General features: G+C 59.1%; 1 protein-coding gene across 12 annotated transcripts in view; it reads left to right on the top strand.

Moving 5' to 3' along the window:
- Positions 1-16,679, top strand: part of SYNJ1 (synaptojanin 1) — a 73,860-nt gene extending 57,181 nt beyond the window's left edge. For 4 of the 12 annotated variants that reach the window (XM_036017407.1, XM_036017408.1, XM_036017406.1 and 1 more), the window contains 9 exons: positions 940-1,149; positions 2,063-2,206; positions 2,771-2,809; positions 4,277-4,324; positions 5,497-5,535; positions 5,660-5,730; positions 7,156-7,267; positions 7,381-7,595; positions 13,755-16,679. In XM_036017407.1, coding sequence (XP_035873300.1) covers positions 940-1,149; positions 2,063-2,206; positions 2,771-2,809; positions 4,277-4,324; positions 5,497-5,535; positions 5,660-5,730; positions 7,156-7,267; positions 7,381-7,595; positions 13,755-14,543 — 1,667 coding nt within the window. In that variant the 3' untranslated portion in view covers positions 14,544-16,679. Of the gene's footprint in view, positions 1-939; positions 1,150-2,062; positions 2,207-2,770; positions 2,810-4,276; positions 4,325-5,496; positions 5,536-5,659; positions 5,731-7,155; positions 7,268-7,380; positions 7,596-11,188; positions 11,605-13,754 lie in introns of those variants that run through there. The other 8 variants (XM_036017411.1, XM_036017410.1, XM_036017413.1 and 5 more) reach the window with 6 other exon arrangements.
- The last annotated feature ends 1,850 nt before the right edge of the window (positions 16,680-18,529 follow it).

Genomic DNA, 18,529 nt, shown 5'->3' with positions numbered 1-18,529 from the left:
GTCATGCGGCTTCTCTAGCAGCGCCTCCCGCAGCCCACATGCAGTTGGGAGAGCTGAGGTGGTGGCCTTGACCCAGAGGGACGCAGAGTGGCGGGAGAGGAGTGCGGCACAGGCACAGGTGTGGCGGAGGGGCCGAGGGGCGGACTGGACGGGGGCAAGCGTTCAGGAGTCCCAGGCCCGGGTCCCAGTGACGTCACCAGGAGAGAGAGCCCCGAGACTGGAGCTGGGAGGTGGCTCCCGGAAGGGAGGGTGGGTGTTTGTCATCCCAGAGGGAGCGCGGGGCGGGGCGGGGCGGGGTTGGAGGTGAGGCTGCGGTCCAGGTGCTCCGGCTGTTGGAGGGCGGTGCCTGTGGCTCTGGTGTCGCCCAGAGAGACGCCGCCCACTGTCTCACGCTCTGGCTTGTCCTCGGTGAGTGGGTTCGGGTTGGAGCAGGGGTGGAGGTTGGGGAATACGGCAGCAGGGGCAGGTGGAGGGTGTTATGTGAACTCCTGGTGGCGTAGCCCCAGAGAAATGGGCCTTTTGTCCGTGAAGGTTCGTGTTCTGGAGGGACACGCACACGCCCAGGGAGGGGGGCGTGGGGGTTCAGGAGGGGGCGTGGCCCTCGCAGTGGGCGGGGAGGGAGGGCACAGTGCCCCGGAGTGACAGGAAGCGGCCGGCTGCGCAGTGGTGCGCGGAGTGCCCAGTGTCCCCTGCGTGGGCTGTCCCCGAGGCCTCCTGCCGCCCTGGGACGAGCGTGGGTCTCGGTCACGTCTCCTCGGGAGCGGGCTCTGACCCGAGGCCCCTGCACACGCATCTGTCTGTGCCGCCTGCTCGGCCCGGGCGTGTTCCAGAGCCACAGCGGGACCGCCGTGTGTCGCGTGCGACCCCTTCAGACGGGATTGGTGGGAGACCCTCTGGGAAGGCGGGACGGCGGTGACCGTGCCACCCGTGTCCCCGCAGGCGACGTGGACGACTACAGCGCGGAGGTGGAGGAGCTCCTGCCCCAGCACCTGCAGCCGTCCTCGGGGCCCGGCCTCGCCACGTCCCCCGGCTCCTCGCCCCGCACCAGCCCCTGCCAGTCGCCCACGATAGCGGAGGGCCCTGTCCCCTCGCTTCCCATACGACCGAGTCGGGCGGCGGCCAGAGCTCCCGGACAGCCGCCTCCCCAGGGTGAGTGCGGTGCTTGGGGTTTGCGCGCCTCCCCTCCCTGTGTGCGGCGTCCCGCCGTCAGGCCCCTGTGCCTTCGGACGCCTGTGGAGGGCCGCCTAGGGCTGACTTCCGCTGCTCCCGCGTGCCAGACCGGGCCTCGGGCTCGTGTGTGCGGGGGGACAGGGAGCCTTGCAGGGGGTGACCCTCGCGGAAACGACCTCACCCCACTTCCCTGCCTCGGCCTTTCCTGCGTGGTCGGGCGCGTCCCTTCTCGTAACCGAGGATTTCCTGCTGCCACAGCAGGGAGCCGCGCTGTTGGGGCCCAGCTGTAACCTGTGCATTACCACCTCTGCTGTCGCAGGAAGCGAGGAGAGACCAAACACATTTTGTGATTGGCATTCTAAGTCCTTACCCCCCCGCACTGGAAGCTTTGTCTCTAGAAGCTGTTTCTGTCACACGAATAAGTCACCGTCCCACACTCACCAGCCTCTTCAGAAATATGTCCCACTTCATAAACGTCTCAGGCTCACCCAGACTGCTCTGAGAGGGGGCTTCACTGCACAGGTGCAAGGACGGCAGAGGCGCAGAGATGAGTAGAGCCTCCTCCTCCTCTTCTCTCTCTCCCTGCGGGGGAGCCGACCGCGTGCACACAGCGCAGACAGCGCCTTGCGCCCCTTCCCAGGGCCGCCCAGTGAGTCGGTCGCCTTCGGCCCTGGGGCCTGGGAGCCAGTGCACACTCAGCCGGCGCTGTGGCCTGCAGGGACCAAAGGGTCACGTACTGGCAGGACTGCTTATGTCATCGACACTAAAAACGTGTGTCATTTCGCTGCAGCACAAATGGAGGAAATTAGCAGAACGGAGACGTAGAAAGCACCATCCCTCTGTGCCCTCACGCACCCGGAAGCTGATCTTCTCACCCCGAGCACTTTTCCAGGTTCTCCGGTTGAGGCTCAGCCAGCCATGCTGCCGCAGCAAAAGGACGCTCCGCAGGTCTTGGAGCCCAAGCGGCCGCCTCCGCCCCGCCCCACGGCGCCTCCTGCCCGGCCCGCGCCCCCGCAGAGACCGCCCCCGCCTTCAGGTGGGTAGCAGGCTGTTCCGTCCACCTCCCCTCCCGAGAGCCCCTCCACGCGGCGACAGGTGCTTTGCATGTTCCGCGTCTCTAGCTTCCAGATTTTACTATCCTTCTGTCATTGCTACTCCTTCGGCTTTTCTCCACAGAATGTGGTGGCGCAGCCACAGGTAAAGAATGTTCTCTGCTAGCCTTCCCTGATCCCTCCCCAGAGCTGCCTCCTTCCTCGTGTGCGAGGCGTGTTGTGTCGCTGCTGCTGCCCCGCTGTCGCCCTGGCTTCTGTTGAAGCCTCTGTTCCTGAGGCCCAGAGAACGCGCATGTACTTGTTTACTGTGAAGTTTCGTGCATTGGTTTACATGGTCCTTAAGTACGTGCGTGTTGTCACTTCAGTTATCAGAAGCATGCAGTAGTCGCTTCGACGGTAGATTCGACGGTGGCTTTTTTGTAATGACGCCAGGAGGCTCCTGCGGAGTCCCTGCCTGGCAGCTGACACAGCTGCTTGGGCAACTCCGCACTGTTTCAATTCTCTCTTGTCGCTTCCTCTCCGCTGCACACGCTCTCTCGGACTCTCAGGCGCTAGGAGCCCCGCACCCGCCAGGAAGGAATTCGGAGGTAACCGCCTGCATTCGTTACCACGCGCGCATGCTGGTTCCCTGATGTCATGGGGCTCGGTCCCTGAGACTGAGAGACATTGTAGATTTAGCTGACGAAAGTCACGGCGAATGGCATTCAGGTTGTTAATGGCGCCAGCCTTCCTGAGTGAGAGCCCAGACTCTGGTTTCGCTGGCGAACGGAACCAGCGAAGACTCCCGGGTCCCTGGCGGGCTGGGCGGGCTGCCCATCCAGACCCGATAGCTTTCCATGCTGAACGCAGTCAGCCTGGGTGCGGAGGCTTGGTCCCCCGGGCGTGTGGGTTTGGAAGGGGCTCCAGCACAGCGACTGTCCCAAGTACTTGCTGGGTGGTGCTCTGTGTCCGGTGCCTGCCGCGGTCCAGGAGCGCCACACGTGGGGGGGCGTGGGCGGTGTGGGCAGGCTTTCCCGGGGTGCTGCTCACAGTGGCAGTAACGGTCGCCATGGCATCTGGTCGCAGAGCCTCACTTTCCTGAACATGAGAGCAGTTTTGTTGTTTTAATGCGGAAATATCTTTATTAACAAACGAGTCCCTTGTCCTGAGTGTGGTTCATCTGATCCGTGTGAACTCCCAGCGAGCTCAGTGGAGGGATGGGTTTGACAGCTGCGTTACCTCCGCATCGCACCGCAGCGCCGGCAGACCGCGGCTAGACGGGGCTCTGTCCCTGGCCTCATGGGGAACGTGGCTCTTCGTGTCTCAGACCCTGCATTTGTTTCTGTGCTCTTGGTCTTGCTCTTCCTCTTGTCCTTTAAGGAGGAAAGCAACTAGTAAAAAGTAATTTTTTAATGAATTTGTGAAAAGTTATATCACATTAGTAACTCTGTGACTGCCTTAAATATCTGATTTGATTTTTAAAAATCGCCTGTCTTCATAATTCTCTTCTAGGCAGTGCCTGAGGCATGCTTGCTTTTTCACCCTGTGAACCAGTAACTCCTTTAAGGCAGCAAGCTTTGGAAACTCATTGTAGTGCTTTTCGAGTCTTTTTTGAAAAGAATGCAGCAAAACTAACTTCTGAGAGACTAAGATAGTCTCACAGAGATTTAAAATGAAATGCAAACGATGATTATTTTCCTTTTCGGCTGCCAAGTGTCGGAGCTCTTACTAGAAATGATGTAACTCTGCACGTGAGGAGTGCCCAGCCCCCCAAAAGCGAAGCCGTCGTCCCACCGGTTCCTACCCCTGCTCTCCCTCCTCTCCTTTCGCTCCCCTCTCCTCTCCTCCCCGTGGTGGAGGTCAGGGCCGCCTCTTCCTGGCCCTCTCTTTGGGGGGTGGGGGCTGGGCCAGGCAGCCAAAGTCACGTTGGCTTGTACTGATACATTTGAGGAAACTTAAAGTAGACCAAGAACCTTTTGGCAAAAGTGAGTTGAATGCGGAAGTTGTCTCGGTGCCTGCCTGGTGCTCTGTGCTGCGGCCGGAACACCGTGCGGCTTCTGTTCTTTCTCCACAAGGTGCGGGAGCCCCTCCCAGCCCGCGGGCGGCTAGGCGGGAGATGGAAGGTAACAGCCTGTGCGTCGTCCCCGGTGTGCAGAGGCCTGCTGACCCTCTTCCTGGTCCAGTCATGCACTGCCCTCCCCTCCTGCGTGCGCCTGTGACCTTGTCTTTTCTCCCCTTTCATTCTGCCTTGTGGGTGTCCATTCGATGTCCCTGCAAGTCTCATGTCGTTCCATGCTGTTTTGTGTATATTTCATGTATACCTAGGATGTGGAATGACTGTACAATGTTATTTTAAGAAAAATACCTTCAAAACCCTTTTCAGAGTAAGTCAAATATTTAGCAATGTGCTGTGCTAACTCCGAAGCTTTATAGTTATAAACAAGCCCTATTAACGAGACCCCAGAGTTACAGTGGCAGACTTCAGAGACCGCGGCTACCTCTGTGCGTGGTAACGCCGCACTGCGTTTGCTGTGAGACCCTTAAGGCCAGAGGCCCCGCACCGAGGTGGTGGTCGTCGGAGGCTGCTGCACGCCGCACAGCAGTCGCACTTGACTTTCCTTCCAGAAAGAGTCCACCTGGGGGCTGCCTTTGCTGGTCCCCCCTTCATCCTGTCCTGTGCCCGCCTTTCTACGGCGTGTGGCCCACACGTGAACGCTGCCTTCCTTCAGACAGCTGTTCAGCGACCCGCCACGCCTGCCGTCTGCCCCGGCCCTGGGGCTCTGTGACGCGGTCCCAAAGGGCTCATCCCAGGGTCCCTTCATCCCCCGCGGCAGGCACAGCTGTCGCCCCAGAGCCGTGTGGTCGGGACCCTCTGTGTGACCCGGAGAGCGCCACTGCGGGCTCAGGGGCAGCGGGTCGGCTGAGCTCTGAGGGGCGGGCGGGCCACGTCCGGGACCGCCCCCATGAGCTGACCCTTGTTTTCGGGGCTCACGGGGAGAGCGCGTGTTGGGACAGTCGGCTTAAACACGACCCGCGAGAGACGCGTCAGGCCGCGGGCTGGCTTGCCTCCCACAGACGTCCCGCTGAGTGCCCAGAGCTTTCTCTCTGTGGGGACGTTCCACTCAGGGCGGCGGCCCCCCTTGGCCCTCCCCCAGAGCAAAGTCCTTTGCCGCCGTCCTGGGCCCCGTCCGTGCTGCTGCGGAGACAGGAGGGCTCCCGATATTGTACCCCAATACCGCACAGTGTTGCTGCGCTGTTCGCTTACAGCTCATTATTTTTCCTTCCTGCTGCAAAGCTCCCAAGAGCCCGGGGATGGCGCGGAAAGATAACATAGGTAAAAACGCTGGAACTGAGCTCCTCCCCCTAGCTCGGGCCGTGACCAGCCTGCCACGTGGGGTGGGCGCCCATGGCCCCTCTCTCGCCCACCCTGACTGCCTGGGGCGGGGTCTCTCCTGCAGGACAAGGCCAGGCTTCGCCTCCCACGGGACTCGCAGGCCCTGCGCCTGCTGGACTCGGCGCCGCCAGACCGGTAGGCAGCCCGGGCCTGGGGGTGGGGGGCCTGGGGGCGGGGGGCCTGGGGTCCAGGGCCCGGCTCCCTGCCGGTCGGATGCGTTCCCCTGGGGGAAGCGAGGGGCCGGCAGGGCCTGGATGCCTGTGAGGGGGAAAAGGACTCGGGCAGCTTTTCCTCCGGCTTCCTCAGCAGCTCGTGAGGACATGAGGTCCCGCTTAGTACGAAGGCTCTAAAATGAGGTTTCCAGAAGAAGGTGCGGGAGAGAGTGGTTCCTGAACCCGGTCTCTCGGGGTCGGAGGTCGGGGCGCAGAGGGGTGCAGGGGGGTCCCTGCGCATTCATTGTGCTCGCTCACACCCACAGTGAGCGGTCCTCCCCCGGGTGGAAGTGGTCCTGGGGGTGTATGTCACTCAGAAAAAAACACAGGGGGCGGGGGGAGGGGCCTGGGACCCAGGCATCAGAGACCCGGGCTGCTCCGGTGGCACAGCGCCCACCAGAGGCCCCGGCTGAAGGGCGGGAGCCAGACCCTGTCACCAGCGTAGAAATGAGCAAACCGCGCCTCCCGAAACCACTTCTGCAGCCTAGTAAGTGGTTCTCATGAAATCTCCAAGGTGGGAGTGTTTGCCTTCTCTCTTGTAGCTCCATTTAACATCCCGGCAGCACCGCACTGGTGTCCGTGGGGCGTCCCTGAAGCTGTCTCCTCCCCACTCCCGTTGTCAGGGGCGGAAATTGCCACCCGCTGACTCCACCTCGCCTCCTGCGGTGCTGCTCCAGACGCACCGCTCTGGGCCGGGGCAGGGAGGGCGGGTCTGCGTGACGGCACTCGTCACGGGTGCGTGAGGCGAGGGGGCCGGGCCCCAGAGCCCGAGGCGGACGTGTGAGAGCGGGCAGTGCGGCTTCCTCCGCGCCTCCCCGTGGCCGCAGCGAGCCAGGCCGAGTCGGTCATCCCAGAGTCCCCACGTCTGTGTTAGAAACGCAGGGGCCACGTGTGGGTGTTGTGACCCTCTTCACCATCCGGTGTCCCCGTCTCTGGGGCTCTGCGTCTGCTGCGGCTGCGGCCCCCAGCCTGGGGGACAGGCAGGCCCCGTGGCCCGTCTTCACACCTGCGTGTGGCCCTGGCCTCGTGGCCCGGAGACGTCGTGCCCGTGCCTCCGTCTCGTCACAGACAGAGACAATGACACGATGGCGGCCCCCGAGGCACGGTTTGGAGACGGATGCCTGCACGGCAGCCTGACTGGCACCGTGCCTGGCACACAGCACCCAGTGAGAAGTGAAGAGGAAGGTTCTAGAACGTGCGGGTGGCTATAAGCAGAAAGCAGTCAGCGTGACAAGATGGGGAAACACCAGCAAGGGGCGGGGAATGAGGTGCAGGAGTGAATCTCGTCACAGACTCTTCCTCCCTGAGAGTGAGTGGCTGTCTGAGAGGGTGTGCTTCTTCCACGCAGGTGATCCCACCCCGCGCCGGGGTGATCAGCGCCCCGCAGAGCCACGCCCGGGCGGCTGCCGGGAGGCCGGCCCCCGAGAGCCAGAGCAGACTGCAGCCGGAGGGCCTGAGAGGTAGGCTCCACCCAGGGAACGGGGGGGCCGAGCCCCCGAGCCACCCGGCAGCTCGCTAAAGGGAGGGTCAGACCCGGTCCCCAGAGAACCTGACCTCCGAAACGACTTTTCAGGTCCAGCCCTTCCGGAACCGCTGAGGCCCCAGGCCGCCCCGCCTGCGCAGCCCCCGCTGCCCGCACCCGTCCCGAAGATGCCGGAGCCGCTGGTCCCCACGGCTGTGCCCCCGCCGCAGGCCGCACCCCCGCCCGCTCTGGAGGCCCCGCCGCAGCCGCCGCCCCGGAGCAGGTCCTCCCACGGCTTGCCCACGGACCCCCCGCCCCAGCCGCAGGTGAGTCCTTTGGCGGCGTTAGCTTTCACCAGACGGAAGCAGACATTCGACTTGACTTTCTGTCCGTGTGTGCTCTTTGGTGGCGGTAGCATCCTAAGATACGGCTTCAGCAGGTGCGAGTCACTCGACGCTTCAGACTAGTCACGTGACAAACACGCGGTCGCGGGTTTGGCTTCCTTTGTTCACCTGTTGCTCAGAGCAGGGAGTCTCAGACAGGGAGCCCGTGTGAGGGTCTTCCGGGCGTTCCTGTGCAGCCCGCTGCCCCTCGGGGTCTTTGGGCCATGCTCGAGTCAGGGTGAGTGCGGCGGTCGGTTGTCCTCCTGCTCGTGCTCCCCGCTGAGCGCTGGGTTCGGGATTCCACTTCTGGAGAGAGGGGTCATCCGGCCACTCCTGACCCTTGGCCGTGCGGCCCACTTCCAGCAGAGCCGGTGACCTGTCACCCCTCCCGGTGGGAGCGCAGCCCTTCCCTGTGGCGGCGGGGCGGCTCCCGGCTCCCCAGGGGTCTCAGGCGGCCCGTCACTGTGGGGTCCGTTGGGGGCTCTGGCGTGTGGCTGCAGGCTCAGCCCTCGAGGCACAGACCACCCAGGCGCCGCCACCGTCTTGCCGGAGCGCTCTCCCACGGGAAAGACCCTGCCGTGGGGGCTCGGCTGTGTCCACACAGAGTGACCCGCACTAGACTGTTCTAGCTCCCGTCACATCCTCTGCGGCAAAGTTGCCAAAATACGCTTCTTATTTAGCAAGTACATTTCTGTCGTCTAGCCTTATCTTTTATTTTATCCTAAAGTTTTAACTTGAAACTACCATCAAGGTCAAAGGAGAGTGTAGTTTTAAAAGCCTGCCTTTAAACTGGGAAGCTCTGAAGAGCAGAAACGTGACGTATCGGCGATGCCCCTTGGACGCACCCGTGCGCCCCGGTCAGCGCTGGCTGTGCGGACGGGCACCAGCGCCTGTGTGGCTAGCTGGCAGGAACTCCGGCTGGGCCTCTGCGTAGTGACAAGTGTCGAATGTGGCTCTTAGCGTAGTGCGAGTGTTGGCAGTCAGCATGTGCTCCGACTATTGGCCATGTTTGTAAAAGCTGAGGAAGGATATATAATTGGAAAAATAGTATGTTCTCTTAAGCTAATTAACACCAAAAAGTATTCTGTGTTTTTCAGAAAATTGAGGGTCCTAAAGATACGTAATCGTCTACTCTTCTTTTCTCTCAGAGACTTTTAGTGAGCCATGCATTTTTTCCCTCATTTTCTTATAAGGTGTGCTGTTGTGTTTTTTCTGAAGTGTGATTGGGGGGCAGAAACCCTCTCCAACTAGCCGTCGTACATACAGCTTTCTGTCATGGTTCCGGGGCAGAGGGGGCGCATCCGTTTCAGAGAGAAACCTGGGCCTCCGCCCCCGGAGCCCAGTCACGCCGTGTGCTCTGAGACCCCCGTGGAAGTAGGCGGGGCAGACGCAGGTCCCAGAGTGGCATGCGCTCCTGCTGGCGTTGAGGGGGGTCGGGCCTCCCAGGAGTGGGTGGCCCGTGCGCCTGTGGCAACAGTCGAGGCCCCTCCCTGTAGCGGCTGGCAGTAGAAAGTCACCCTGTGGCCGGGAACCTCGACAGGATGAGCGCTGCAGGGACCGCCGCGTGCTGTTTTCCTGGGCCCGTTGTTCTGGTTTCCGCATTTCAGGGGCACCGGCTGGTGACCCGGTGGCGGCGGCACAGGCCGTGTGCATGGCCCGGCGGGTCGGGCGCTCAGATCCTGTCGTCGGTCCGTCGAGACTGGCAAAGACGGTTGCTTTAAATTCCCAAGATTCCTTCCGCCCCGGCCTTCAATGCCAAGTTGCTCTGGACGGCACACGCAGACACACTCTCCGTCGGGGGAGGGTCTCGTCTCGCGCAGGCCGGGGGCCGCCGAGGGCTGCCAAGGGCCGCAGTGTCCCCCGGGGGCGGCGCGGCGCGGTGCGGCGGGCCGGGGGCGGCCGTGCGCCTCCTCCTCGCGCCTCCGGAATCTCCAACCGTGAGGGTCCTGCCTACTCAGAAAAACAGTAGCAGGCATTTCAAATCTTACAGATCTGTGGGGACAATAAGCTTGAAAGGGTAAGACTTTAAAATATGACATGTTTGATATTTTGGTAATAACGTGAACTAGTCTTAGAATGGAACATTTAGTAATTTTTACATGTCTTTTTTAATTCTGCCCAAAACTATAATAAGGTATTTGGAACAGAAAAACATACATGACCCAGCTTTCCTTTTTATTACTGTTCTGGTGTTTTTGACTCTGTAATTCTATACAGAAAAGACTTTCCATTCAAATGACAGTATAACACGCTTTGTGTCCCTGACAAACCGCGGACACGCCCCACCTGTCTGCCCGACGAGTCGGCCGTTAGGCACCTGGCGCCAGCTGAGAACCGGGGGCCGACGCGCCAGCTGGCGGGGTGCCGCCGGCGTGCTGCGTCCAGGCGGCGCCGCCTCTGCGTCTTCGCATGACCTGTGCCCACTCGCGTGGGCGCCGCGCAGACACGCGGGGCCCGAGGGCTCCGGAGAGCGCTGACCGACCCCCAGGAGCCCGTGTGTGGGGGCAGGGAGTCTCGTGACACTTACTTGAGAACAGTGTCTCTCTAAGTCACCAGAATGGGTTGTGGCATTTTAAGGCAAGGCAAGAGTCAGGTATGGGGGAAGATTTGCTCAAAACGGTTTCTTGAAAATGCTGTATTAAAAGCACTGCTTTATTATAGAGAGACTATGATGTCATTTGTTGTTTGAAACAACAAAAATAGGGTCCAGTTTTACACCCTAGTGTCCCTTCCAGCCGATCTACTAGGAGGTGAAGTAATGACGTGGCATCCTTCAGAAAACTGGGAGGAGCATAGAATCAGTAGCAACAGAATGGATACCGACCATCGTTAAACGAAATACTGATTTTCAGTTTTGCAAAGTGATGGTGTTCTGTGCATTTTCTCTAATGATAGTAAACCCACAGGCCCTGTCAGGGCTGCGTCCTCCTCTTCTTGGCTTCAAGAAGAAGTTTGTCTTCTCGCTGTTCAGGGCTGCAGGGCCAAGATTAGGGTGCCGGGGGTGGGCTCAAGACCGCTGTCCCCCTGGCTGGCCGGCGGGGCCTCATGCTGGGTGCTCACGTGGCCCGTACTTGGTGCTGGCGGGGACAGCAAGCCCTCTGGGGTGGCTTCCCCCAGGGCAGGAGACCCCTCCTAAGGGGCCCACCCTCGTGACCCCATTCAACCCCAACCCCTCCCAAAGGCTCCGCCTCAGAATGCCCCCCCCCGACTTGGGTTAGGGCTTCAACGTGGGGGCTGGGGAGGGACACAAACCCCCCCATCCGTACCAGGCTGTTTGCGTGTCCTAGGGCCTCAGGCGCCCATCCAGATGCTCATCTTCGGACCGACAGAGCTGCGAAGCTGTTGGTCAGTAGTCACACCCAGACAGAGCTCGGCCTGGAGCCCCTGTTCCGCAGCATGCTCGCCGCCGGAGTGACGGGCGAAACCGAGCTGTGGCGCGGGCCTGAGCGTGGGGGGCTGCCGTGTCAGGGTCGCTGGCTGGTCCTGGCCGCCTTCTAATACTGTCCTCTGATGTCTGTGTCCCTTTCTTCAAGCAGGAGCAGCCGCCAGGCCACAGGTACTGGACTGTCCCTAAGTCTTCTTTGTGCTTCTCGTCTGTCTCCGCTCGTGGGATGTATGGGTCTCCGAGCCATACATCTCAGCCCTGCCCATCTTCCAGACCACCTGTCCACCTTCATAAATCCCCTTATCATCACACCATAAACCTGCTGTTTCTTTCTCTTAGTATTCTGAATTTTTAGGAGCCATTTCAGTTCTTGCTAATGCTTCACCATGTTTTGCTTTGTGTTTTTTTTTTCCATGAAAGTTAACAAAACTAAAAGTTGTAACTTCAGTAAGGTAAGCTTTATGTAGATGAAAGTCTGTTTTGCAAAACTGATTCTTGGCAAAATTAATTTTTTTTCTTAGGTTTTGTTTAGAAAAACTTTTTTCAAACAATTTTATTTGCAAGATTCTTTCCTGGTAAGGACAAGTGGATGACCTAGGAAGATTAGAGTTAATATTGTCTAACAGGACTGTTTAGAGGTTCTCCCAACACCTTTCTCTAGGAAAGGCCCACCGCTGTCAGTGTTGCCCCGAGTCCTTCTCGGGTCACGAGTGAGGCCAGTGCGGCAAGTGGCCGGGTGGCCGTCAGCTCCCGGTCTGACTGGGCAATGTGACCCTGCTCCCACCAGATCATCTAACTTCCTTTGAAAACAGATTCTTTGTCATGTGAAGAGAAAGGTGTTTAAATAGTCAGCACTCATTTGGCACGGGCCTGCACTGTCAGCTGCACAAAGCAAGACCTTCCCCTTCCCCGGAGTGTCCGCCGTGTCATGGCCTCTTCTTGGCCAGGGCAGGGTGACCAGGGCAGGGAGACCAGGGCAGGCTGACCAGGGCAGGGAGACCAGAGCAGGGAGACCAAGGCAGGGTGACCAGGGCAGGGCGACCAGGGCAGGGTGAGCTGCCAGACCCACCCGGCGCTTCTGCCCGCCGCGCCGACCCGGAGTCATCCAGACACCGGCGGCTCTCCAGAGCAACGGTGACCGCAGGAATTTGTCCCTGATGAATCCGTCTCGGAAGCGGGTTCCCGCTGGTGGTAGTTCGCTCCCTGTCATCTGCCTGAGACGAGTTTGGAGGCCAGGACATGTGCGCTCTTTAATGCTGAACAAATTTAGTGTCCCGTGAAGTGCGTTTGAAGAACAGTGCGCTTCTTCGTCCAACTGTGACGTACAGTACAGGACAATTGCACAACCACTCACCTGCGCCCTAGGGGCGTCCCTCCCCCGTGTCCTCCTGCAGAGCGGCCGCTCTTCTTCCCCGTGTGCTCCGCACGCGCAGTGGTTTTGCTTTGGCAGCTGAAGTCCCTCGAGGCAGTGCTCCATTTTGTCACGTTGCAAGTCTACAGCTAAAATTCTCCCTCTCCTGTCCTTTTCAACCCAGAGGTGGATTTTTTACTTTTCAATCTGGCATCAATAGTTAAGTCACCCACCTCGCTTTTGTAATTAAAGTGCAGCGCCTGTGAGCTCATTGGCTCCCCTGGCCAGGACCGCAGTTGGTGTCCCTGGAGAAAGGGTGGCAGTGCCCCGTTCCTGCTGGCGCCCCTGTGACCGAGGTGCACCACCGTTGTCTGAGGCTGCAGAGCCACTCGGTCGCTGACCCTCCCGGTGGCGGTCACAGGCGGCTCGGCCTTCACACCAGCGCCGGGCGCCACCCTGGGCACAGCTGCATTTGGTTTTGGAATGAATACACCAAATAGAAAATGGGATTTTTTTTAAATAATGGGTTTTAAATAGTCATCGATTCTGGCTACACATAAGCACATCTAGATGTTTTGGAACATTTTTACAAGATGAGGCAGGTCAGTCAAGGAACATCGTCCCATTATCCACAGACTTTATTCTACAAAGGAGAACTTACTTTAAAAGGCAAAGCATGCTTTGAACACTAATTTTTCCAAGTAGAAAAGGAAAAGATGCATCGTCTTCAGCTTACAGATGTGCTAATAGAATTAATGTTCAGCCGTACCGTTGGATTTCCATAGTAACATTAAGTTTAAATGACAGTGTGTTTAAGAGAGTGATGACACCGTCACGACCACAGATGGGCGCTGGGACTCCGCGCAGAGGCAGCGCGGCTTCTGAGCCCGGTTTCTCCAGCGTGCTGGCGCTGGTCCGATGAGCTCTCTTTACGAGATGGACTTATCTAGTGGGGATTTTTCCAGCATAAGAGGCAGTTGCTCTCAGTCCACTAGGGTGACGAGATCCTCGTTTTTTTTGTTTGTTTGTTTGTTTTAAGATTTATTTATTTATTTTTAGAGAGGGAAGGGAGGGAGAAAGAGAGAGAGAGAGAAACATCAATGTGCAGTTGGTGGGGGCCATGGCCTGCAACCCAGGCATGTGCCCTGACTGGGAATCGAACCTGCGATGCTTTGGTTCACAGCCCGCGCTCCATCCACTGAGCTACGACAGCCAGGGCTGAGAGCCTCGTTTTCTAAGTTTGCGTACTTGCCCTCAAGTCAAGCACAACTGAGACAGAAAGCAAGCCTAGGGAGTATTAAAAGTATAATAAACATGTTACTTTAAAGTATGTTTTTGGTTATCCAGTGCTCTCTCTGCTTTCCAGGTAAAAGCCAATGGCGTCTCCACAGTCAGACCGGACTCGGCGTTCAAGAGTGACCCGTTTGAAGACTTGTCGTTGGACCTGCTCGCTGCCTCAAAGGCTCAGCCCCCTGTCCACGCGTCACCCGTTCTCGCCCCAGGCGCCCAGGGCTGGGCGCCGCTGCCCTCCGCCACGCACAGTAGCACCAGTGCTCAGGGCTCCGTGAGCCGCATGCCCTCGCTGCCTCCCGTCCCAGCCCGCAGTCAGCCCCAGGAAAACGTGCGGCACTCCCCAAACCCGTTCGCCGGGAGCGAGGCCAGCGCCAACCCCTTCACCGACAGGACCGCCGCCCCCGGGAACCCGTTCAGGGCCGAGTCTCAGCAAGCAGACACAACCCCGTGGTTCTCCCAGGAAGAGCCTGCTGCCGGCCACCCCTTCCCACCTCTGAAGCCCTCGTCCCCTCCCGGTGGCTTCCAGGACAGTTCTGGTCTGCAGGGCCTGTCCTCAGGGAAAACGGGCCACCCGAGAGGGTGGGTGACCTTCGAGGAAGAGGAGGACTTTGCTGCGAGAGGGAAGTCAAGGTCGCCTTGCCCGGACCTCCTGGGCAGTCAGCCAGGCTCCTGGCCGAGCTCCGGTGCAACCTCTGAGGGAGCCTGGGGTCTAGGCACGGGTGTTTCTCCCTCCCTGGCGCCGGCGCGGAGGCCACCCCCACCTCCCGTCCCAGGGCCCCCAGCGGGCCCCGCCCCTCCAGGGGCTCCGCCCACAGCGTGGGCCCCTCAGGCAGCACCCACGCTGGACTTCACAGAAAGATGAGGCTCTCCGGGGAAAGCGGCCGTCCCGGCCTCCGCGGGCAGAGACGGCAGGTGGGCGTGCGTCACTCGTGTGCACTGAGGCCGTCGGAAACACCACCGTTCAGCGTGGGCAGAGTCGGGACGTGCGCGTGTGGGAAAGGAGGACCCAGGCCGCCTCGTTGACTGGCGTTCGGGGGCGTTTCTGTTTGGACAAGTAGGAGAGGGGGTGGCCGTAGGAAGTGCTCAGAACTGCTGTAGGAAACAGTCCTTCTCCAGAGACCTGCGCGAGTCTTCGTGAGACTCGAGAAGAGCCCAAGCGGCTCCTCGCTGGCCCTGCTGCCCGCGCCCCCCTTGCTCCCCTCACCAACCTCGCCCGCAGTCCGTGTTCCCGGGGTCTTCCAGAGAGCTCGTCCGAGTGGCACTGACACGGCAGTCTCAAAGGCAGCGCTTGGGGAAAAGTGTGCAGACGCACGCACATTCCCCGTGTGCACATGTGCACACTCACATGTTTGCGAAACTCAGCGTTGAAATTCTAGGACATAACTCAGATCTTCACCGAAAAGTTCTAGCAGAGTTCTTTTTTCACATCATTGTCGAAGGGACGGGTGTGAATGAAATTTGGACGTTTCTTTACTTTTCTTCCCCAAACTGGAAACATCCGCGCTCCAGAGCCAGAGTTTTCTCCCCTCACACACACACACACACACACACACAGAGCACGTCACGGCCTTGTCGCTCCCCACTCCCACCGCCCACGTCCTTCCCTCTGGGAGTAGCCGCTGTCCTGGAGGCGGACCCTCCTGCCCTTTCACAAGAGCACGGCGGCCTTTTGTCGCCCGTGAGACACATGAGCGCTGCGTGTGCCTGCGCTGTCCCTGAAGGCGTGTGCCGCCCGTCCCTCCCCCGCTTCCGCTTGTGCTCCGGCTCCCGCCCCTCCCGCCTCCTGAGCAGGGGAGGCGGGGCCCCGGGCGCGCTCTGCTCTGCACGGGGGTCCCCTGGGCCGGTGCTGTCTCCCTGAAAGAGGCGGCGGAGCGCACCTGCAGCGCTGCCCCTGGCTCTCCGAGGCCACCGCCCTCCGGGCACCTGCGGGCTCCGCCTCCTGCACTGCCGACAGACAGCCCGTCCGGCCTCCGTTAGGGCCCTGAGGAAGCGCGCGGCGCGTTTACAGAAGGCGGTGCTCCCGTGTGGTCCGTCCTGACCCGGGACTCCTCGAGCAGCTGTTTCGCTGTGAGTTTAAGCTGCAGCCACCTTTGGCCATTGAGATGTGCACTGATGTTCCTCTCCGGTAGCGCTGTGTCCGCCCACCGGAATTCCGGTGTCGGACCTTCAGAGGGGCGCGCTGGGGGGACAGCCGAAACCAGAGGTTCACGGGTGAGAATATGTCCAGTGGGAAAAGCACAGTGAACTGCATTGCACTTAACCACATAAAGCAAGTCTATTAGCAAAACATACTTTTCTAAATGCTTAAATAGTACCAAAATACTCTATTTATAGAAGTAGTCCTCTCTGTGTTAACAGCCAGGATTTGCTGTTAGAAATAACTCTTGTGAGTTTTATATCGTGCTTTTTGGGTTTCTAATCATTTCAGCCGTGGTGTACTTTAAACAGCAGTGTTACTGTGGCGCCGTGCTTCACAATGTGAACTAACTTGTTGGAACTGTGGCTGTACCATCTCCGTGGTTAGTGTGTCTGGTGTTTGCTCTCCTTCGGCAACACGGTTCGCTCCGAACGTCACTGGCGCAGCTGCAGCTCCGTGAGCACCGCCTCCCACTGCAGGCAGACCGCTGTCCGCACACACACGCCAGGCAGCCGCTCCGCCCTCCCCGGGAACACGAGGCTGGCGAGCTGCCGAACGGGCACCGAGGTATGAGGGGCAGAGCTGTGCTGCCAGTAACTAGCCATCGTTCTGTGTGTTGTTGAAACATCTACCAGTTCTAGTAAAAGCAGAGCAAAAATTAGACACTAAGGATCTCTTTGTGAATTATTTGTTCTCTATAGTAGATTGCTGTTTTTATGTAAGAATTTTATTGCTTATGTGGCACACAGTATTTATAACTACATACTTTATAGAAGTGTATATTAAAGTCCCAGTATACAAACACTCTGTACAGACCCTGTGAAATGTGCTGTCGTATGAAATAAAGAGATCTGGCTTTACTGTACTGACTGTTTTGCTCAAAAGGGAAGGATCTCAGCCGTCTTCCTTGAACTTGACATATGCAAGTTCGTGACATTTGGAGGTTAACTCATTGTTGAATCAGGTATTTTAATTCAAGATCTTATTTTCATTCATTTTACTTCACCATATAATACTCTAAAAGGAAAAAGTATTCACATTGGTGATCATTAAGAGGCCCTCACTCAAGGCCTGGCTGGCTTGAAAGTAATGCACGGAGAGTCCTTTTCTAGCACCAGCAGAGAGACGAGGGCGGGGCAGGGCGGCACGGAGGGAGAGCTGGCCCGCAGATGACCGGACGGAAGAAGAGACTGGCAGGAAAGACACGAGGTCAGAGGCCAAAGCCAGTGGTTTCTGAGTATTGACTTTTTCCCAGCTTTATGTGGTTGCTATTCCACCAGTAACAACCTTGGCTCATAAATTGAGTGATGTTCATTAACCTCTGATGGAGAACTTACAGGTACAGAATAATAGGCTTTCATATTTGAAGTTTTAAGGTGATTTTAGATTTATGTGCAGTTTTAAGAAACAGCAGAAACCATGCACCCTTGACCCACCTGCCCCGGGTGGTCACAGTCTGCAACACGAACACAGTGCCACAGCCTGGGCATCCGCGTGATGCAGAACATTTCGGCCCTGCAAGGTCCTCCCTCTGTGCCCCATTCCCACCACCCTGCCCTCCGGTCCCCCTTTCCCTTGTCCTTAACTTCTGGTGACCACTGACCTATTCCCCATTTCTGTGATTTTGCCATTTCAACACAAGTTACAGAAATGGGACCGAATGGTATACAACCTTTTGGAGACAGCTTTTTTTAGCATCAATCTCCAGATACTCATCCAGACTGTGTGCACCCAGTTCGTTTCTTTTTCTTGTTAAGCAGTATTCCTGGTATGGATGTACCACCGCTGGTTGAACGTCACTCCGCCCCCGCCCCATGGGGGGACACCTGGTTCCCAGTTTCGAGGGAGACATTTGCTAATGTGAGCAGCAGCGCGCACGGTCCAGCGTCCCAGTAACCCTGCCCCCGCCTTCCTGGAGGGCCTGGACTGGCCAGGGCCACTCATGGGCTCAGGGTCACCCCGCCCCACTCAGACCCGGGAACTCACCCCAGGAACAAGAACTCCGCGTAGCGGGTCACTGTAATATTCCAATCAGCTCAGGGGTGACGGCTTTTCCAAGGGGATAACCGGGATAACCGCGGCGGAGCCTCGGTGTCAAGGACTCTGCAAACGTCACCCACCCTTAAGGCGTTCCTTGACGGTCTCGTCTAAAAAGTCAACTCCTGTTTTCTTTTCACCTTATTTGAATTTACTTTGTCCGTTTATTTTTGTGTTCTCTTTGTCATTTATGGGACATAAGCTCCATGACAGCAGTGACCCAGGATCTGCCCGGGTCACCGGCGCCTGAGTCGATCGCCGGTCAAAGACTTTATTGGCTGGTGGCGCCCGGCAGCAGCCGCGTGGGCTCCCGAGGCGTGCGGTGCGGACACGTCCCCTGGCCCAGCCGCGGAAAACCAGCGCGGCCCGACGCCGGCCCCCGCGACCCGAGCGGGCCTCCGGGCCACCGAAAGGTCCACACCGGAAGCAGGGGGGCGTTCCCGGAGGTAGGCGGAAAGTCCTGGGAGACCGAGGGGCGGGGCCGGCCCCCGCGCGTGCTCAGCGCCCCGCCCACTCCCGGCCTGCCCGCCCGCGCCCCGCCCTCCCGTTCGTCTTCCCGGGGGACTGTCGGGCCCTGGGGAGAGGCCTGGGCGGTCCGCGCGGACTTCCGGCGGTCGGGTCTGTTGGGAGGGTTGCTCGGACGACAGCTACTTCCGGGGGCGGGGCGAATCTCC

Source organism: Phyllostomus discolor, chromosome 2 (genome assembly GCF_004126475.2).
Source record: "Phyllostomus discolor isolate MPI-MPIP mPhyDis1 chromosome 2, mPhyDis1.pri.v3, whole genome shotgun sequence".
In the NCBI taxonomy this organism is placed as follows: Eukaryota; Metazoa; Chordata; class Mammalia; order Chiroptera; family Phyllostomidae; genus Phyllostomus; species Phyllostomus discolor.
This window is presented reverse-complemented; position numbering and strand designations above follow the sequence as displayed.